Raw genomic sequence first — 14,486 nt, forward strand, 5'->3', positions numbered from 1 at the left:
CTTATCTGTCATGCAATTTGGACAGTTAACACACACCAAATAAACGAAGAGCACCAAACATCTCTCTACCCCAGAAAAAACCTGCCAAGCCACATCAACTATGTTGGTGAACAAGTGGAGATCAATGGAAAATCCAGCAATAACACAAAAGTTGCTGACAGAACACACCTAAATCAGCCTCCGTGCTTTTCTTCATGTCTTTGTGCAGCTTCTTCGTCTGATCCTCCAGTCTGTTGGACAAGAAGAAGAATGATTTGCAGTCAGCTCCCTGTCTAGTACAACAATGAATCTTCAATTTGGATATTCTACACTTTATCTATAAAAATCTATCTAATAATGATCTAATTACACCTAACATGTTGATGTACACAAACACACATGTGGTAATTGACAAAGAAAACACTTATTGAGATAAAATTGATGTAGAAAATATTGTTAAAGAGAGAATTAAACATTTAATTTCAATGCCTCAACATAAAATCTGTTTGCTAGTTAATACATGGGATTGTTCTCGTTACCATCAACTATATTTCTCCTCTAAGGCATTAATGTCTTCAATCTTTCAACTGCACAAATTCCACTGATGGGTGTTAAAAAGGCAATTAACCAAATATGGAGGCTGAAAACTGACGCCATTCATCATATCAATTAGGGCAAGCAAAGGATTTAGGATCTCCCAAGAGACAACTATCACATCACTTTGCCGTTTTTGACGAAAAATGGAATGTTGTGGGGTTTTCCATTTCAATCATTCGGCTATTTTAAAACTGTATATAAAAAAATAAAGTACATCTGAGGAAAAAAAAAAAAACATGCCGAGTTAATCCGACATAAATACAGCAGAATACACATATGATTAAAAAAAAAAAAGGGGAAACGTTTACAGACACTTCTATTGTTTCTCTCGCAAATTAAATGTAACTGGGTGTCACAAGCCATATTAACCTTCTGAAGTAATAAAAAAACGCTTTTCACACTTTTTACTCATTTAGAAATGAATATTTCTATTTGCAGCAAACAGCACGCACCTCATAGCCAACAATAGTTCTGGCAGGATATTTGATGGTGCATCTTTCTTCCTGCTTTAATATACTTTTGCAGAGTAAAGATATTTTCTGGGCAAAGTTTCATTTAGATCCGAACAATGAACGAGTTCACTGCTTCTTCTGTTATGTTGAAAACATCTGAAGGCCATTTAAATACTGTCATGAGAGAGTTTTCCATGCAGTTTTCATATTGCAGATAGGTTCTGAGCCCATACCTGCAACTAGGATATTGCTTCTGACATTGTTATAAACATCTGGAAACGCTGACATGTGGTCGGTTTTATCATTTGTCTCAAGCAGATACAACTGAAAATATGACACAACTTCACTTTGTAATGAAGGGTTCCAGCGCTTAATACAAAGCATATGCATCAGTTTAACTTCTTATAGTAAATCTGACAGTTTACAGTTGAGAGAAAATAAATAACATAAATACGAGATGGCATGAAAAATAACAGTACAATGAGAAAACCCTGCCAGTCACAGGCACCACAATGCACCCGATAGTTGGTGAAAGAATCTAAAAACTACCGTGTTTTGAGAACAATGCCGGTGCATTCCAAATGCACTCTTGTAGTGCTTGTTTGTGCAAGTCAAAGTCATGTTCCAGACACTACCTCCTACATAAAAATGTGTTGCACAATACTGGTGCATCTCCTCTACTCTTTCAGTACACCAACAATGAGAGAGACATTCTGGATGAGCATCAGGTGAGAGCCAGCCCTCTCTTTCAAAAGGTGCTAATAGGGCAGCCTATTGGAACAGCTGATGCTCCTTGCACTAGTGCCCCAATGTTAGGCCTGTGAAGCCACAATCATCATGTCCTTTTTACCTAGTGAAAACTGGAAAGACAGCGATACATTTTATCATTTCTTTCGAGCACAAACCCCGAGTATGACACTTGCTAATGAACAAGCATTCCGCCACACCTGAAAATCCACACAGGATTCCTTTTAGGTCAATGCTAATCAAACAACAATCAAGTCTGCCACTGTAATTTCTTCCATTTGTCTGTTAAAAAACAATAATTATAATTCAGACCATGCGAAAAACTATTCATGAAAGAGAGCGGTTTAGAGAATTTAATAATACTATTGAAGAGGTATCAAAAAGTTAATGGGAGAAAATTGATTAAGATTTTGTTGTTCAAAAGACAATCACAAGTAAACATTTGGTAAAATTTGCTGTACAAATAAAATCAAATAAAATGTGCAAGAGAGCTCATCGAACAACCATTTCAGACTAAACTGGTTCCAGAGACGGTTCGTGGCACAAGCTAGGGCAAGCTCTAAGATAGTCCTATAAATGAAATGCACATGATGTCATCAGACATGTGACTGTACTTGGGTTATGTCCACTTAGTGGCAAAAAGACAGCAACAGGCTGACCAGCTGGAAAACAATTCCTAAAAGGGAAACTTTAGTATGATCAACTACACCAACAGATTGAGCAAGAAGAGAATGGTAACTTTTTACAGACTTAATTGAAGAATATGTTGAAACTTTGACTGCAGGTTCAAATCTATGGTGTACATCCGGAATATCAATTGGGTCCTCTACCTTTAAATTTTGCTGACATATCCTGCTTTATATGTACACAAAGATATCTATATGCCTTCCGGTTTTGGACTAGGAATTTTCAGTTTAAAAATTAGGTGCGGGTTAAGCAGCCGCCCCATGGCTACAGTCCTCGCTGCAGCTGGCCCCGGTTCAAGTCCCGCACCGGACAGCCCTTTGCTGCATGTCTTCCCCATCTCTCTGCCCCCTGCTTCCTGTCTCTCTCTCAAACTAAAAAGCCCCCAAAAAATATCAAAAAAATTTAAAAAATAAAAAAAAAATTAGGTGCGTACAATTTTAGGAAAGACGATCTATGACCAGATGTTAATGTCTCTGGTCTCCCAGTTCTTCTGAAGGTCGCAAGAATCCTTGTTGAGACCAAAAGCCTTCAGTTTAGATGACATTCACTTGTTACACTCATGATGCAAGGATAGCGACGGCAGCCATATTGAATGCATTGCAAGTCGGTGCATATCCAGCAAAGAACTGGTTTGGTTGTACACAGCAAGGCACATCATTATGTCACTTTAAATGTTCATCCAATATACAACTGAACCTCCCTTCACTACTGATATCATTCTGAATTTCTGTACAGAACCACATTGCTAGAGGAGTTCTTCACAGACCACAGTGTCTCCCAAGTTTTCCCTGTAAACCGATGTCTTAATATCACCAGTCAAGTTTATAAATGCTGCTTTAAATAACAGTCAATGTTTGTAAAGGCTCTTTGCAACCCGCCAACCGCTGTTTCCAAATGCAGACTGTTATCTAAGCCCAGCAGAGCTAACAGGATTTATACATGCTGATTAGAGGGAGCTCTATAAATGCCAGCTGGTGAAATTAAAACACTGGTGACCTGTCCAGGGTGTACCCCGCCTTTCGCCCAGTGACAGCTGGGATAGGCTCCAGCCCACCCAAAGACCCTGAATTGGCTTAAGCTGGTACAGAAAATTGATGGAGGGATGGATGAAAGTAAAATACCCGCCAATGGATGTAAATGTAGCTACAAAAGTGGTTTAAACTTCAGCTAGAGCGTGGATCGTGTTCTATGCAGCTCATTGGGTGGCGTTCGCTGGCTATAATACAAAATAAGACAGCTGGAAAAAGAGAGCAACACTGATCCTGTATTGTTCCACTACTGCTTTGACTTCACATCCATTCTGAAGCTCAGTTTTTTGTTGCTCACTCTAGAATTAAGCAGACTAAATGCTACAATACCTAGAGATCCCACCCCAAGCAGCTGATGTGAATTATTCTTTGCTTTTGCCAGCAGAAAGTTTGTGTTGTGGCACCAGTTTTGGGGGGTGGAGTCAGTGCCTTTGGTGGCCACAACAGAAAGAACTGGTTCTAAGTTAGGCTATAGCTCCGAACCATCGCTGGAGCTACTTTGCTGTAAAAAACCTCAAATTTCAGTGATTTAATGCTGCCGACACAAAAGGCCACAGTAAATGCTGTAGTTGGACACTAAAGCATAGCTTAGTTATTTATGCTGTACCCATTTGTGCAACAAATTTACATGTCCCATCTAGCACACTACAAATTTAGAAAAAAAAACAAGAAAGAAAATGCTGCTTTCGTCAGATTTTTGTTGTATGAATCTATGTTTACCTTCATGAAAAAAAAAAAGGAAAAAAAATGTAAATATGATGTCAAATCAAGAAAAAATGTCTTTAGACAGCAGACAGAATTCCTAAAACACGAAATGAGGTTTATGCCTGTAAGTGTACTACTTTGTGGTCACAGATACACCACGAAGTGTTGATATGGATCTCTAGGGTGGAGAACCTTAATGTCTGTACATGCCTACCGCTCTGACTCATCTATAAAAGGTCTATTGGCACCACACCTTCCCGATAAAAGGCCCTCCTACTCAAAAAAACCTGAGAGGGAAAACTGTGCTCCCACTCATTTTGCTGGGCCCTCAGGGAGTTTCTGTGACCTAAGGTCGTTGGTTTTTAAAGTGCTGAACCTCATTATTTTAACAGAAACAGTGAATAATAACAATCAACAGCTTTATAAGCGAAGTTGTAACAGTGGTTTATGTCACTGACAAAAAAGACTGATATTAATAAATACACTACAGCACAAACGTGAATATTTTCAAAATTCAATGTTGAAAAAAGTAAGTGGTCAAACTCAGCAAAACTGGAAAATGGAACAAAGAAATCGTGAAATAAGAAGTACAAAATACAAAAATATCTTTCTGTTAAATAAAACTGTATTAAGACAAACAACCCCTCCAATTTGCAGAGATTTGGGAAATTATATTTTCAGATTTCCATCAATTTATATGTAATGATAAACATGATAAATCTCAAAAAAACGTATTCTGGTGAATGTTTGCCTTTTCCATTCCTATTTTGGGAAAAATATTCAGACAATGGCGTTTTCATATTGGCAAAGGTAAAACTATAACTCGTGACTTGAACAATACTGTCTGGAAATGCATTTTTTTTTTTTTAATGCGAGTACAAGCATGGTATGTGAGAAATCGCCTTTCATAAAACCCAGGAAACGAGTTTCACACACATGCAAACATGAATCTCTAACACATCGGTCAAGACACAAAGTGTGACTTAGTATACTGTAAAACCTAGGGCTGTGTTGAAAAAAATTGATTTTCCGATTCTGAATCGATTCGCCTATGATAATCTGATTATCGATTCGTCCGTCCAAAGATCGATTTTTTTGTAAAAAAAAAAAAAGAAAAAATTTTTTTTTTTAATTTCCCCCAGTGATCTTTTATAAAAGTTTACCCAGTGTTTTTACAGTTTAAAATGTTCTGTTCATTTTCTCTTAAAATGTTTAAGGAAAAGTGCACTAGTAGTCTACAATATTTTAAAAAATATATATTTTTAAAAATGCTACATTATGAAATACCAGTGAATACCCCAGAACACTTAGTGTGCTGCTGCATATTTTTGAAAACAAATCTTTAGTGTGGTTTTAGAACAGATTTGAACATGCTCATAGTAGACACCATTCAGTGTTTTTTACAGTTTAAGTTTAACATTTTCTGTTCTTATGTTTGCACTTTAAAGAAAAATACACAGCGTTTACATTTTATACTTTCAGTTTCAGTACTTCTCAGTTTATTAAGTGTGAGCAATGCACTTTTAAAATAAAAATGCTTTTGGTAGCAACAGCTTTTGGGTGAATTCTTAATTATTTTCAATCATAATAATAATGCACTGGTTAGTGTCCCAGTAGGAGTCCACTGTTGCAGATATAGACACCTCAATTATGTTCTCTGTTTATTGTCCTGGATTATCTTTCTTGAAGGTAGATTGACCCTTAACCTTTTCACCAGTCTTCCAGCCATCAGTAACTACCAATACTTGTATGATTTGCTGTTTTATATCGATTTAATAATAATTTTAATATGTTGCTTGCTTCTCTACACAGTGATGAAATGAAGGAAACAGCTTTGATACGTTTTTAATAACACGTTTTTAATAGCACCAACCCTCGGATCGAATCGGAAATCAGATCGAATCGGAAATCAGATCGAAATCGGATCGAAAATCAGATCGAAATCGGATCGAATAAAATCGATTCTGAAACTTGAAAATCGGAATCGAATCGATTCTTGAAATTTGAATCGATACCCAGCTCTAGTAAAACCAGTATTAGAGTCACACTATCAAAACAGATACAAACAGACACAAAACATCACAAAACTACACAATCCTTGATTAAATATACAAACTTACTTTTGGAGTTTATCATATTCTCGCTCGAAGTCTCTTTCAACCTAGCAAAAAAAAAAAAAGGTATGAATGAATGCTACAAACAACAACAGCTTGTCTTTTACAATTAAACTACCGTCTATATGATCATCTTTACCAGAGGAATTGCCAGCATAATCAGCCAATACAGTGGAACAGGGGCTCAGACAGTTGAAATATTGGTGAAACAAGATAAGATGTAGAGTAAATAAGGACGCCAGGACCAATATGAGGAAGATGTGGGTCTGTTGTCCGCCGTTTTAAAACTGTAATGGTTTCATTCAAGATATTTCTCGTTAGACATGGCTCTTGATTTCTGAACCTGTTTTCATCACTCTCACCTTTCATCAAGGATTTTTCCACGACCAATCAGTCAAAGAAAAAGAAAAAAAAAGACGTTGCACAATGTTTCAAAAATCTTTTTAATTACTGGGGTTGCAGTTTAAGTTTAAGTTAAGTTTAACTCAAAGCGCAAATTGAAATACCATCAATTTTTCAATGTGGAATCAATCACTGGACCCAGATCCAAACACCATCAATCCTGTGAATTACGCTGATTCATACTAAATAATAAGCAGATTAAGCTAAAGTTTCAGTTCTCTAGCACTCCAACTTTTCCTCTTTTCAGTCACTTAATTTAGTTTAATTTCTGAGCACATCACATTCCCAAAAACCCGGTGGGACTGTGAAGTTGGAGGTTAGATAACAGTGTTTCCCACACATAGACTAATTCGTGGCGGTGCGCCACAGATTAAACATCGGCCGCCACATATTGCGTTTCGTTATTATTATTTTTTTTAACGCTATTTAAAAAATACTCGTATTCGTTAAGCTGCATTTCCTTTCCCTGCTCTACCTCCGTCTCTGTCCCTCGCGTCTCTCTCGCATAGCCTACTCACACACACAGCCCCTCTCCTCCGTGCTTCCCTGGAAGCGTGGAAGCTTGCTAGCTTAGATTAGCTCTATAGCTCTGGCCCAACCGAAAGAAGACTGCTGGCGAAATTCACGAAAGGTTGGTATCACGTGCACCTTTATAAAATCACACATTAAAAAGTCCTATAAAAATATTTTATATTTTTAATACAATGTTGTCCCGTCCAGACCCATAGCAAACAAGCGATTACGCCTTCTTTATAAAGTTAACTAGTCGCAAGTTTGCCGTAAAAAAAAAAAAAAATGTAGTTGGGTTGTCGAGGTCAAAACACTATCAGCTGTGAATCAAATAAAGTAGTTTTTTTAAACTCTTACACTGAATGTTTGCTGCTTCAATCCAGATGAGTATTGAAAAATATTTTCCGCGATTGAAAAAGAGACGTGTTGAGGATGAGGACCAGCCTGAACCGGAGGTATCAGTCTGAAACAGCTGAACAGTCCGACCAGTGTAATTAGCTATGTTATTAATTTGTTTACAATGAAGATGTGAAAATCTGCAGATAAGCCGCACCTGTGTTACCCACCGTGACACAGGTGTCACACATCTTACGTCCCCCATTATTTTCCTTGATGGAGAAATTATCCAGGTTCTTAACTCCCAATGTGACATATATGTCACATTACAGATCTCTGACAGTGGGGGGTGGTATTTTGGAAAAAAAATCTGAAATGGGTTCTATGTGGTCTATTTAGTCTGTTATAACCCCCTTAATTTTAATTTAAGTAGAAATGGGTCTGGGTTCTTAAGGGTTAATACAATAAAGTTCTGTGTGACCAATTATTAACGAAGGAACTATTTTGAAGAATTTTTTACCCCCCCCCCCCCGGCCCACCACCACACATTGCCTTCACATCTGTGGGAAACACTGGATAATATAAGCTAAACATGATGCCCCCTGTGTCTGAATGAGGCACAATATAGCTTGTTCTTCCATATCTTTAAAACATCTCAAACAAGCTACAGAGCCCTTATGGGTTCCTGTCTTGTGGTTCTGTGGGCTTCTGGATATAAACACGGTGGCGAAAATAATAAAGGAGACAGTTGACACAATGTCATAAGTGGACCTTCTAACTGGGCTGCCTCTAACCCACACCATGGTTTTTGCTTAGGATGGCACAGGAAGTTGGAAAACCAGTCAGTCACCGCTGGGCCACAAACCTATTACAGTGGAAGTGGTTTTTGCAAGCAAGGGGAACTCCCACTCACTGTCACTTCAAGGTAATCACTTCTGCCCCCTGAAATGGCTCAAATAAATTGATATCAAAAAAGTCTGTTGGCTATAGCAAAATAATGACAGTCTTTGGACAACTAGTCATGGTGCTATGTTTATGTTCCATAAAAAGAAAAAAATGAATACTGAAAAATAAACAGTTTCTTCTTTTAAATCTCAGCGTTTTTGAGTGACGTGCAAATGGAGCAAAAGTTTAGACTTACAGTTTTTGAGACAATCTGTTTTTTCGGTTGTCCAATCTTGAAGGGAATCCTGAAATGATACAAAGAGCAATGAGAGGTGACAGACATAAGCGAGTTGAAAATAACTGCTAAAAGGCGAGATTATCAAATGCTTAGATTGTCATCGGCTGCATGATGCCTGTGCAGAGGTCAGTGCAGTTCTTAGGGTGAGCAAGCACCTTTTTAAGATCAATGACAGAAAGTAGGAGGTTATTAATCCCTGTTCCTCTCTAGTATGCAGTCGGTACCATTTACATTAACTTCATATCATCACTGATCACATCTGGCTCTCACTGCGAGCGGATATCACTCAACAGAAGTGGTTGTGCCCTTTTCTCTATGTGGTTTTGCAGCATGACCCCAGCTGGCAATCAAACACAGATACATTATTGTGTATCAGGAATATTGTAAGCATTGTCCAGAATGTCAGGCAGGAACCTGCATATGTTGGGACTTAACAAGGCAAATCCAAGATAATAAACAGTACCAAAAGATGTCCCAAGGTTTAGTGCATCTGGAATAGCTGCGTGCAATTTTCCGAATGAAACACAACTTTTCTCGTGTAACTCTAGTTTTGGTAAGTGAAAAAAAGAAACACGTTCCTTCTTATTCAAAACACAATCTTTTATCCCCATTTCAAAACCCTGTATATGCCTTAAAGTTGCTGCCAAGCATCACAGTACCTTGGGTATACATGACAGAAAACACCACCTTACCAATATGACTGACTGTAGGTTGTTATTGATGTGGCACTAATGGTTTGAAATCTAAGCTATATGATGGACAGTTGCTGCTGACAGGCAGGGTGAGGCAGCAGCTGCGTCAAAAGAAAGGTGTGTAGACTAATGAGATGGAAAAGTGAGGGTGTGATGTAGGGGCTCGTTGTGCAACCGGAGAACACCACTGATGTGTATCTTTGTGACGACAGCTCAATCAGAAACTCTGCGTGGTCAAATAACAGCCAGATTATTATAGTGAAAAGAGAAATGAAAAAAAAAACAAAAGGTTTCACAAGTGTCTCAGGAAGAGAGATTTCATCCGATTTAGTCGTTCTGTGGTGTACTTTAGGGTAACACTAGGTTTTAATTGGCCTGACCTTGTTGTCAGTGACGATCCGAAAAAGTACTTTCGTAATCTGAATGGAAACATTTAGTTGATTTTGGCTAAGGAAAGAAGTTTCACCGCATGTCATAGTTTTGCTGAACTGACATGGAAAATACCCAAAGAAATTACTAAGCTACATTTTATGTGACTCACCGTTCACTGATTACCTGAGATACACAATGATGTCACACTAACGTACGTACGTAGCCTTCAATGAAATATGTGAGGGATTCCTGCCCCAGAATACAACAGTTGCATAATTTAACAGTGATCTCTGAGAGTAAACTTAGGCCTCCCTTAGCAACAACAAATCTTGCAGTATCTGTTTTTACCATAAGATTTCAAACAAATCATCAGAAGTTTAGAACTTAAACTAGTTGTGAGTGTTGAACACAGAAAACCAATAACCAGTTCCGTCAGTGCTCTCAAGCTTCTACTTGTTGTGACAATTACTCCACTCACATGGTTAACATTTCGAGTTTGTCACGTATGTTCTTAGGATTTATCTGCAGATCAATTTTAAGTGTTTGAGAGATGAATAAGCAACTCGGGCAGAAAATACAGTTATACATACACAATTCATACACACTAACAAACAAGCTGAATATTTCTTTTTTTAACACCTCACCGTGAATAAGAATATATCATTCATCTGAGGGCGAAAGTTTTTTTTCCTGTTGCCAACTTTAATTTAGTTAGGACTCTTTTAGTATGCCTTTGTGTAATGACTTAAATGTTTTATGATGCTGTCTGTGTGTAAAACAGGAGTCTTAAACTAAAAAAGGTTGAGCATTTTATGACTGGAATTTCAGGGAACAGATTGGAATGTTTTCTACCAACATGAAGAAAAACATTTTGAAAGGAGCTTTTAATGTTTGTTTGGAAAAAAAATGTGTGCTCTCTGCAAAAAGCCAAAGAACGATTTAGGTATAAACATTGCAACAGGGCTTCATTCAGCTATTGATGCATAATGAAACATACACATAAACATACACTTAAAATGTTGTGCTGTAAATGATCATATATTTTTTCAAATGTTTCAGCAGGGACAGTAAAAGCACACCTATAAAGATCCAAAGAAATGGGGTTACAATCTTTACCTACTCATTAAATCTGGCAAACACACTGAAGGAAGTGGGCCTTGGGAAGTGAGGGGGAAAACTGCTCGCACAGGGTGATATGATGAAAAGGGAAGATGGTAGACACCATGAGGATCACTCCTAATGTTTCTAGTATTCCTAGTTCCTAGTATTTCTGTGGGGCCTGTTTCTGTGAACCTACAACAAAAATCCTGCCTAACTATAGAACTGAAAAAGTTTCAAAACCCAAAATGCCAACATTTCTGGAAACTTAGGTTAGACCTGGTCATGACAGGCACTGGTTGAAAGATAAACAGGGATAGGACTGTATAGCTCAACTGGTTACACAAGTGCCCTGTGCACTGAGGCTGTAGCTCCTTGATGCCCACGTTCGAGTCCTGGCTTGTCACCCTTTGGTGCATGTCTTCCCCCACTCCTACTGGCCCTTTTCCTGTCTACCTACTCTCGAATAAAGGCCACTAGTACCCCAAACACCCATCTTTTTTTTTTTTTTTTTTTTAAATAGGAATAGAAATATTGGACAAATTACAGAAACTTGATTCTGTATTTGACTTTATTGGTCATATTTAGTCACTGCCCAGTTTTGGCCAAGATTGGAAGATTAGAAACAATTACTTTACACATTTGAAGTCATTATAAACAAATGAGTTAACTTTCATTTGGAGAAGTATCTGATCTGTGCTCTCATATGGCACACATAACTGCCATCATGCAAGTACGTAGGCAAGAACAAAGCCATAACAGTCTCCCTTATCCAGGACACATTATGCAGTAGCTTGAAGAAGCAATGCCTTTTCACTTAAACTGAAAATGTGTACACCATTAGAGAGATATTGCATCATTTGATCTCAGATATTCCATGGAGCACAAAGGGCTGGTTGAAGATGTTGGGAAGTGGAATTGTTTTGATGATGACCCCAAAGTCAATCCTCTAACGTCATAGGACCAAGTGTGCAGGCCCTAATGGAATGCATCAGTCAGCAAAGCCCATAAAGGACTCTTTTCAATGGTAGAGCAGTCCACTCTTGACCTTGTGTTTGACAGTGCATAATGGCAGATGTTTTGCTTGCCAGCTATTGACTGTTTGTCTGTACTCAATGACGCAATCTTGCTTATAGTCTTGCCTGAAAATGACTCTGAGACTGTGTAATCCATTACAAAGCTAGTAACAAACACATAGCAGATGCACTGAAAAAGTTCTTCATCATTTCCTTTCGAAACAGCATTCATGAATAGTCAACAGGGGATTATGGAAACATCTTTTTAAGGTCGAGTTCTTTTCAGACATGGAACACCAATGTGTTCAATTCTGTGTTACTTCAATGTTAATTTGCTCTCACCCCCCTTTTTTTTTTTTTTACATGCATCTGTGACAGTGGCACAGAGAGTCACGGAACACAACAGTACATCAAGTGACGTATAAGCCCAGAGATGTATTACTACAACATAGCATAGCATGTTGACAGGGGTCAATGCTTCAAAATGGACCTCTGAAGTTTTGAGGTTGGAGCATTTCTCTTAAGTACAGATGGTGTGGTGAAACTTAAGACACGAGGATAAAAACTCAGAAGATGGTGTTTGAGTGCAGCACTGGGAGAAGGCAGCGCAGTTTTGTCTGTTTGGGAGTATATCAGAGAGAGTGAACTTTGCATGAAGCCAAGGCGCACAGTGCCAGGAATAAGAAAATCAATTGCTGTTAGCAAAGTTTTACTGAGGTAAGCTGATGCGAATAAATGAATGTATGGGAAACACGACATTCAGCTGATAAAGGTCTGAATCTTTACGGGAGTCAGGATTTGATCCATTGATGCCTCTAAAAGAGCCATTACAATGTGTTGCATCTCCATATTTCTGTATAACCACTTATAGCTACGAATATTTAATACTTTAAAAAAAATTATAATTCAAACCACTGTCTTTAATAGTACCAATGTAATTGGTCAACTCTGATAAAGAGCTCAGCACCCAATCTGATGTGACGTGGAGGTATCAGATCTTAAACAGTAGTTTAACACTGTGGAGGAGAAGTCAGCACCTGGGATTAGAGATTCCCTTAACAGTCATCTGAACATATTGCTCAGTCATTTGTGTCATAAAGGATTAGACAATTAAAATGTTTGGAGTGAAGCAACATATATGCAGTTTTATCAGATACATTTTGTATGCATTGTTAGTGCGTCGCCCAGCTATAGCAACAAATAACTCATAATTCCGTGGGATACACCGTCAGTTGCAGTCACACCATCTTCCACAAGCATTAGGTTGCAGCGTTTACTTTCTCATCCTATTAAGTCACCTTTATATGTGACAACTTACAATGTCAGGTCATAACAATCTTGTACACATCTATTAAACAGGCAGCAAGAAGTTCAGAAAGTAATTGCAGTGCTGTTATTTTTACATGTAGTAGCTGTGACTAATGTGACTCTTTTATTGAAAGATTTCAGAGAAAAATAGCAACTCTGACATAATCTGTTCCCACTGTCTCTTTGGAGCAATGCAGCTGCATGACATATAATCTGTCTCTGAGTGTGTGACCCTGTGCATGTGCATGAGTGTGTCAAACAGGTGCCAACCTAGATGGGTTAAAAGCGGAGGACAAATTTCGTGTGTATGCATGTATGCATGACAATAAATCTGATCTTAATCTTAATAGTTGTAAGAGAACAGACTTTTTGGTGTTACACTCATAGGTTTTGTGCTGTCCACCGTCTTTATTCGTGGAAGTTAATTCTACAGCTACTGATGGCTCTATGAAGAAATAAAACTAATTTAGAAGAACATGTCTTTAAACTATACAGCAAACAAGATTTTGTCAATATAATCATACCCCTAGCTTATTTGGGTTCACAATTAGCAAAAAAGAAATTGTACATCACAGCAAAAAGTGACATCTTGAAATGAACCGTTTGATGACACCAACAATTCAGAACCAAAGGACAACTTACTTAGAAAAAAAGAGCAATACATTATCAGATTTGTGATAAAAGGCTAACATAATGTTCAGGATTTTTGCGTGAAAAATTAAATCCATTCATATGTGGTCGTCAAGATTGTTTGCAAATGGACTTTCCTTTAAATGAGGTCAAGTTTCTACCATTACAGACAAACTTTGTGTTTATTTTCTTGCTGGTAACATCAGACACATTTACTCATTTATCAGCAACCATTATACTGTCAGCCAGGTGACATGTATACACAGTATGCAACAGTACAAACAATAGACTTCTACTGGGCTGCAAATTTGTTGAGGCAAGTAAAAAGTGTGTCAAATGTCAGCATGCAGGTATTTCCTGCAGAGCAATGCGTTGAAACAAGATGAGAAGTGTTATTCACTTTAACTGAGAGCGGTTTTAATGTTGTGGCCGATTGGTGTATAATGTCATTACTCATGCATTAATGTAAAAGCAGAATTTCTGTTGTAACTGGCTAAGATTAAACTTCTTTTCTAGTGTTTTAGTATCTAACTGCCACAACTGATTATTTTTGCAATCTACAAATCTTACTTTTTCAAATAATCAATCAAGTGGCATGATAAAAATTTAAAAGGACAATAACGTTGATTA

The 14,486-nt window shown here is 37.8% G+C and overlaps 1 protein-coding gene across 1 annotated transcript in view; it reads right to left on the reverse strand.

The window, feature by feature from the left end:
• bin3 (bridging integrator 3) overlaps positions 1-14,486 on the reverse strand; it is a 39,265-nt gene that overhangs the window by 14,488 nt on the left and 10,291 nt on the right. The window contains exons 2-4 of the mRNA XM_075468679.1: positions 8,699-8,747; positions 6,316-6,356; positions 169-230 (exon numbers count right to left, since the gene is read on the reverse strand). Of these exons, the coding sequence (XP_075324794.1) occupies positions 169-230; positions 6,316-6,356; positions 8,699-8,747 (152 nt within the window). The remainder of the gene's footprint in view (positions 1-168; positions 231-6,315; positions 6,357-8,698; positions 8,748-14,486) is intronic.

The sequence above is a fragment of the Odontesthes bonariensis genome, chromosome 6, assembly GCF_027942865.1.
Source record: "Odontesthes bonariensis isolate fOdoBon6 chromosome 6, fOdoBon6.hap1, whole genome shotgun sequence".
Classification (NCBI taxonomy): Eukaryota; Metazoa; Chordata; class Actinopteri; order Atheriniformes; family Atherinopsidae; genus Odontesthes; species Odontesthes bonariensis.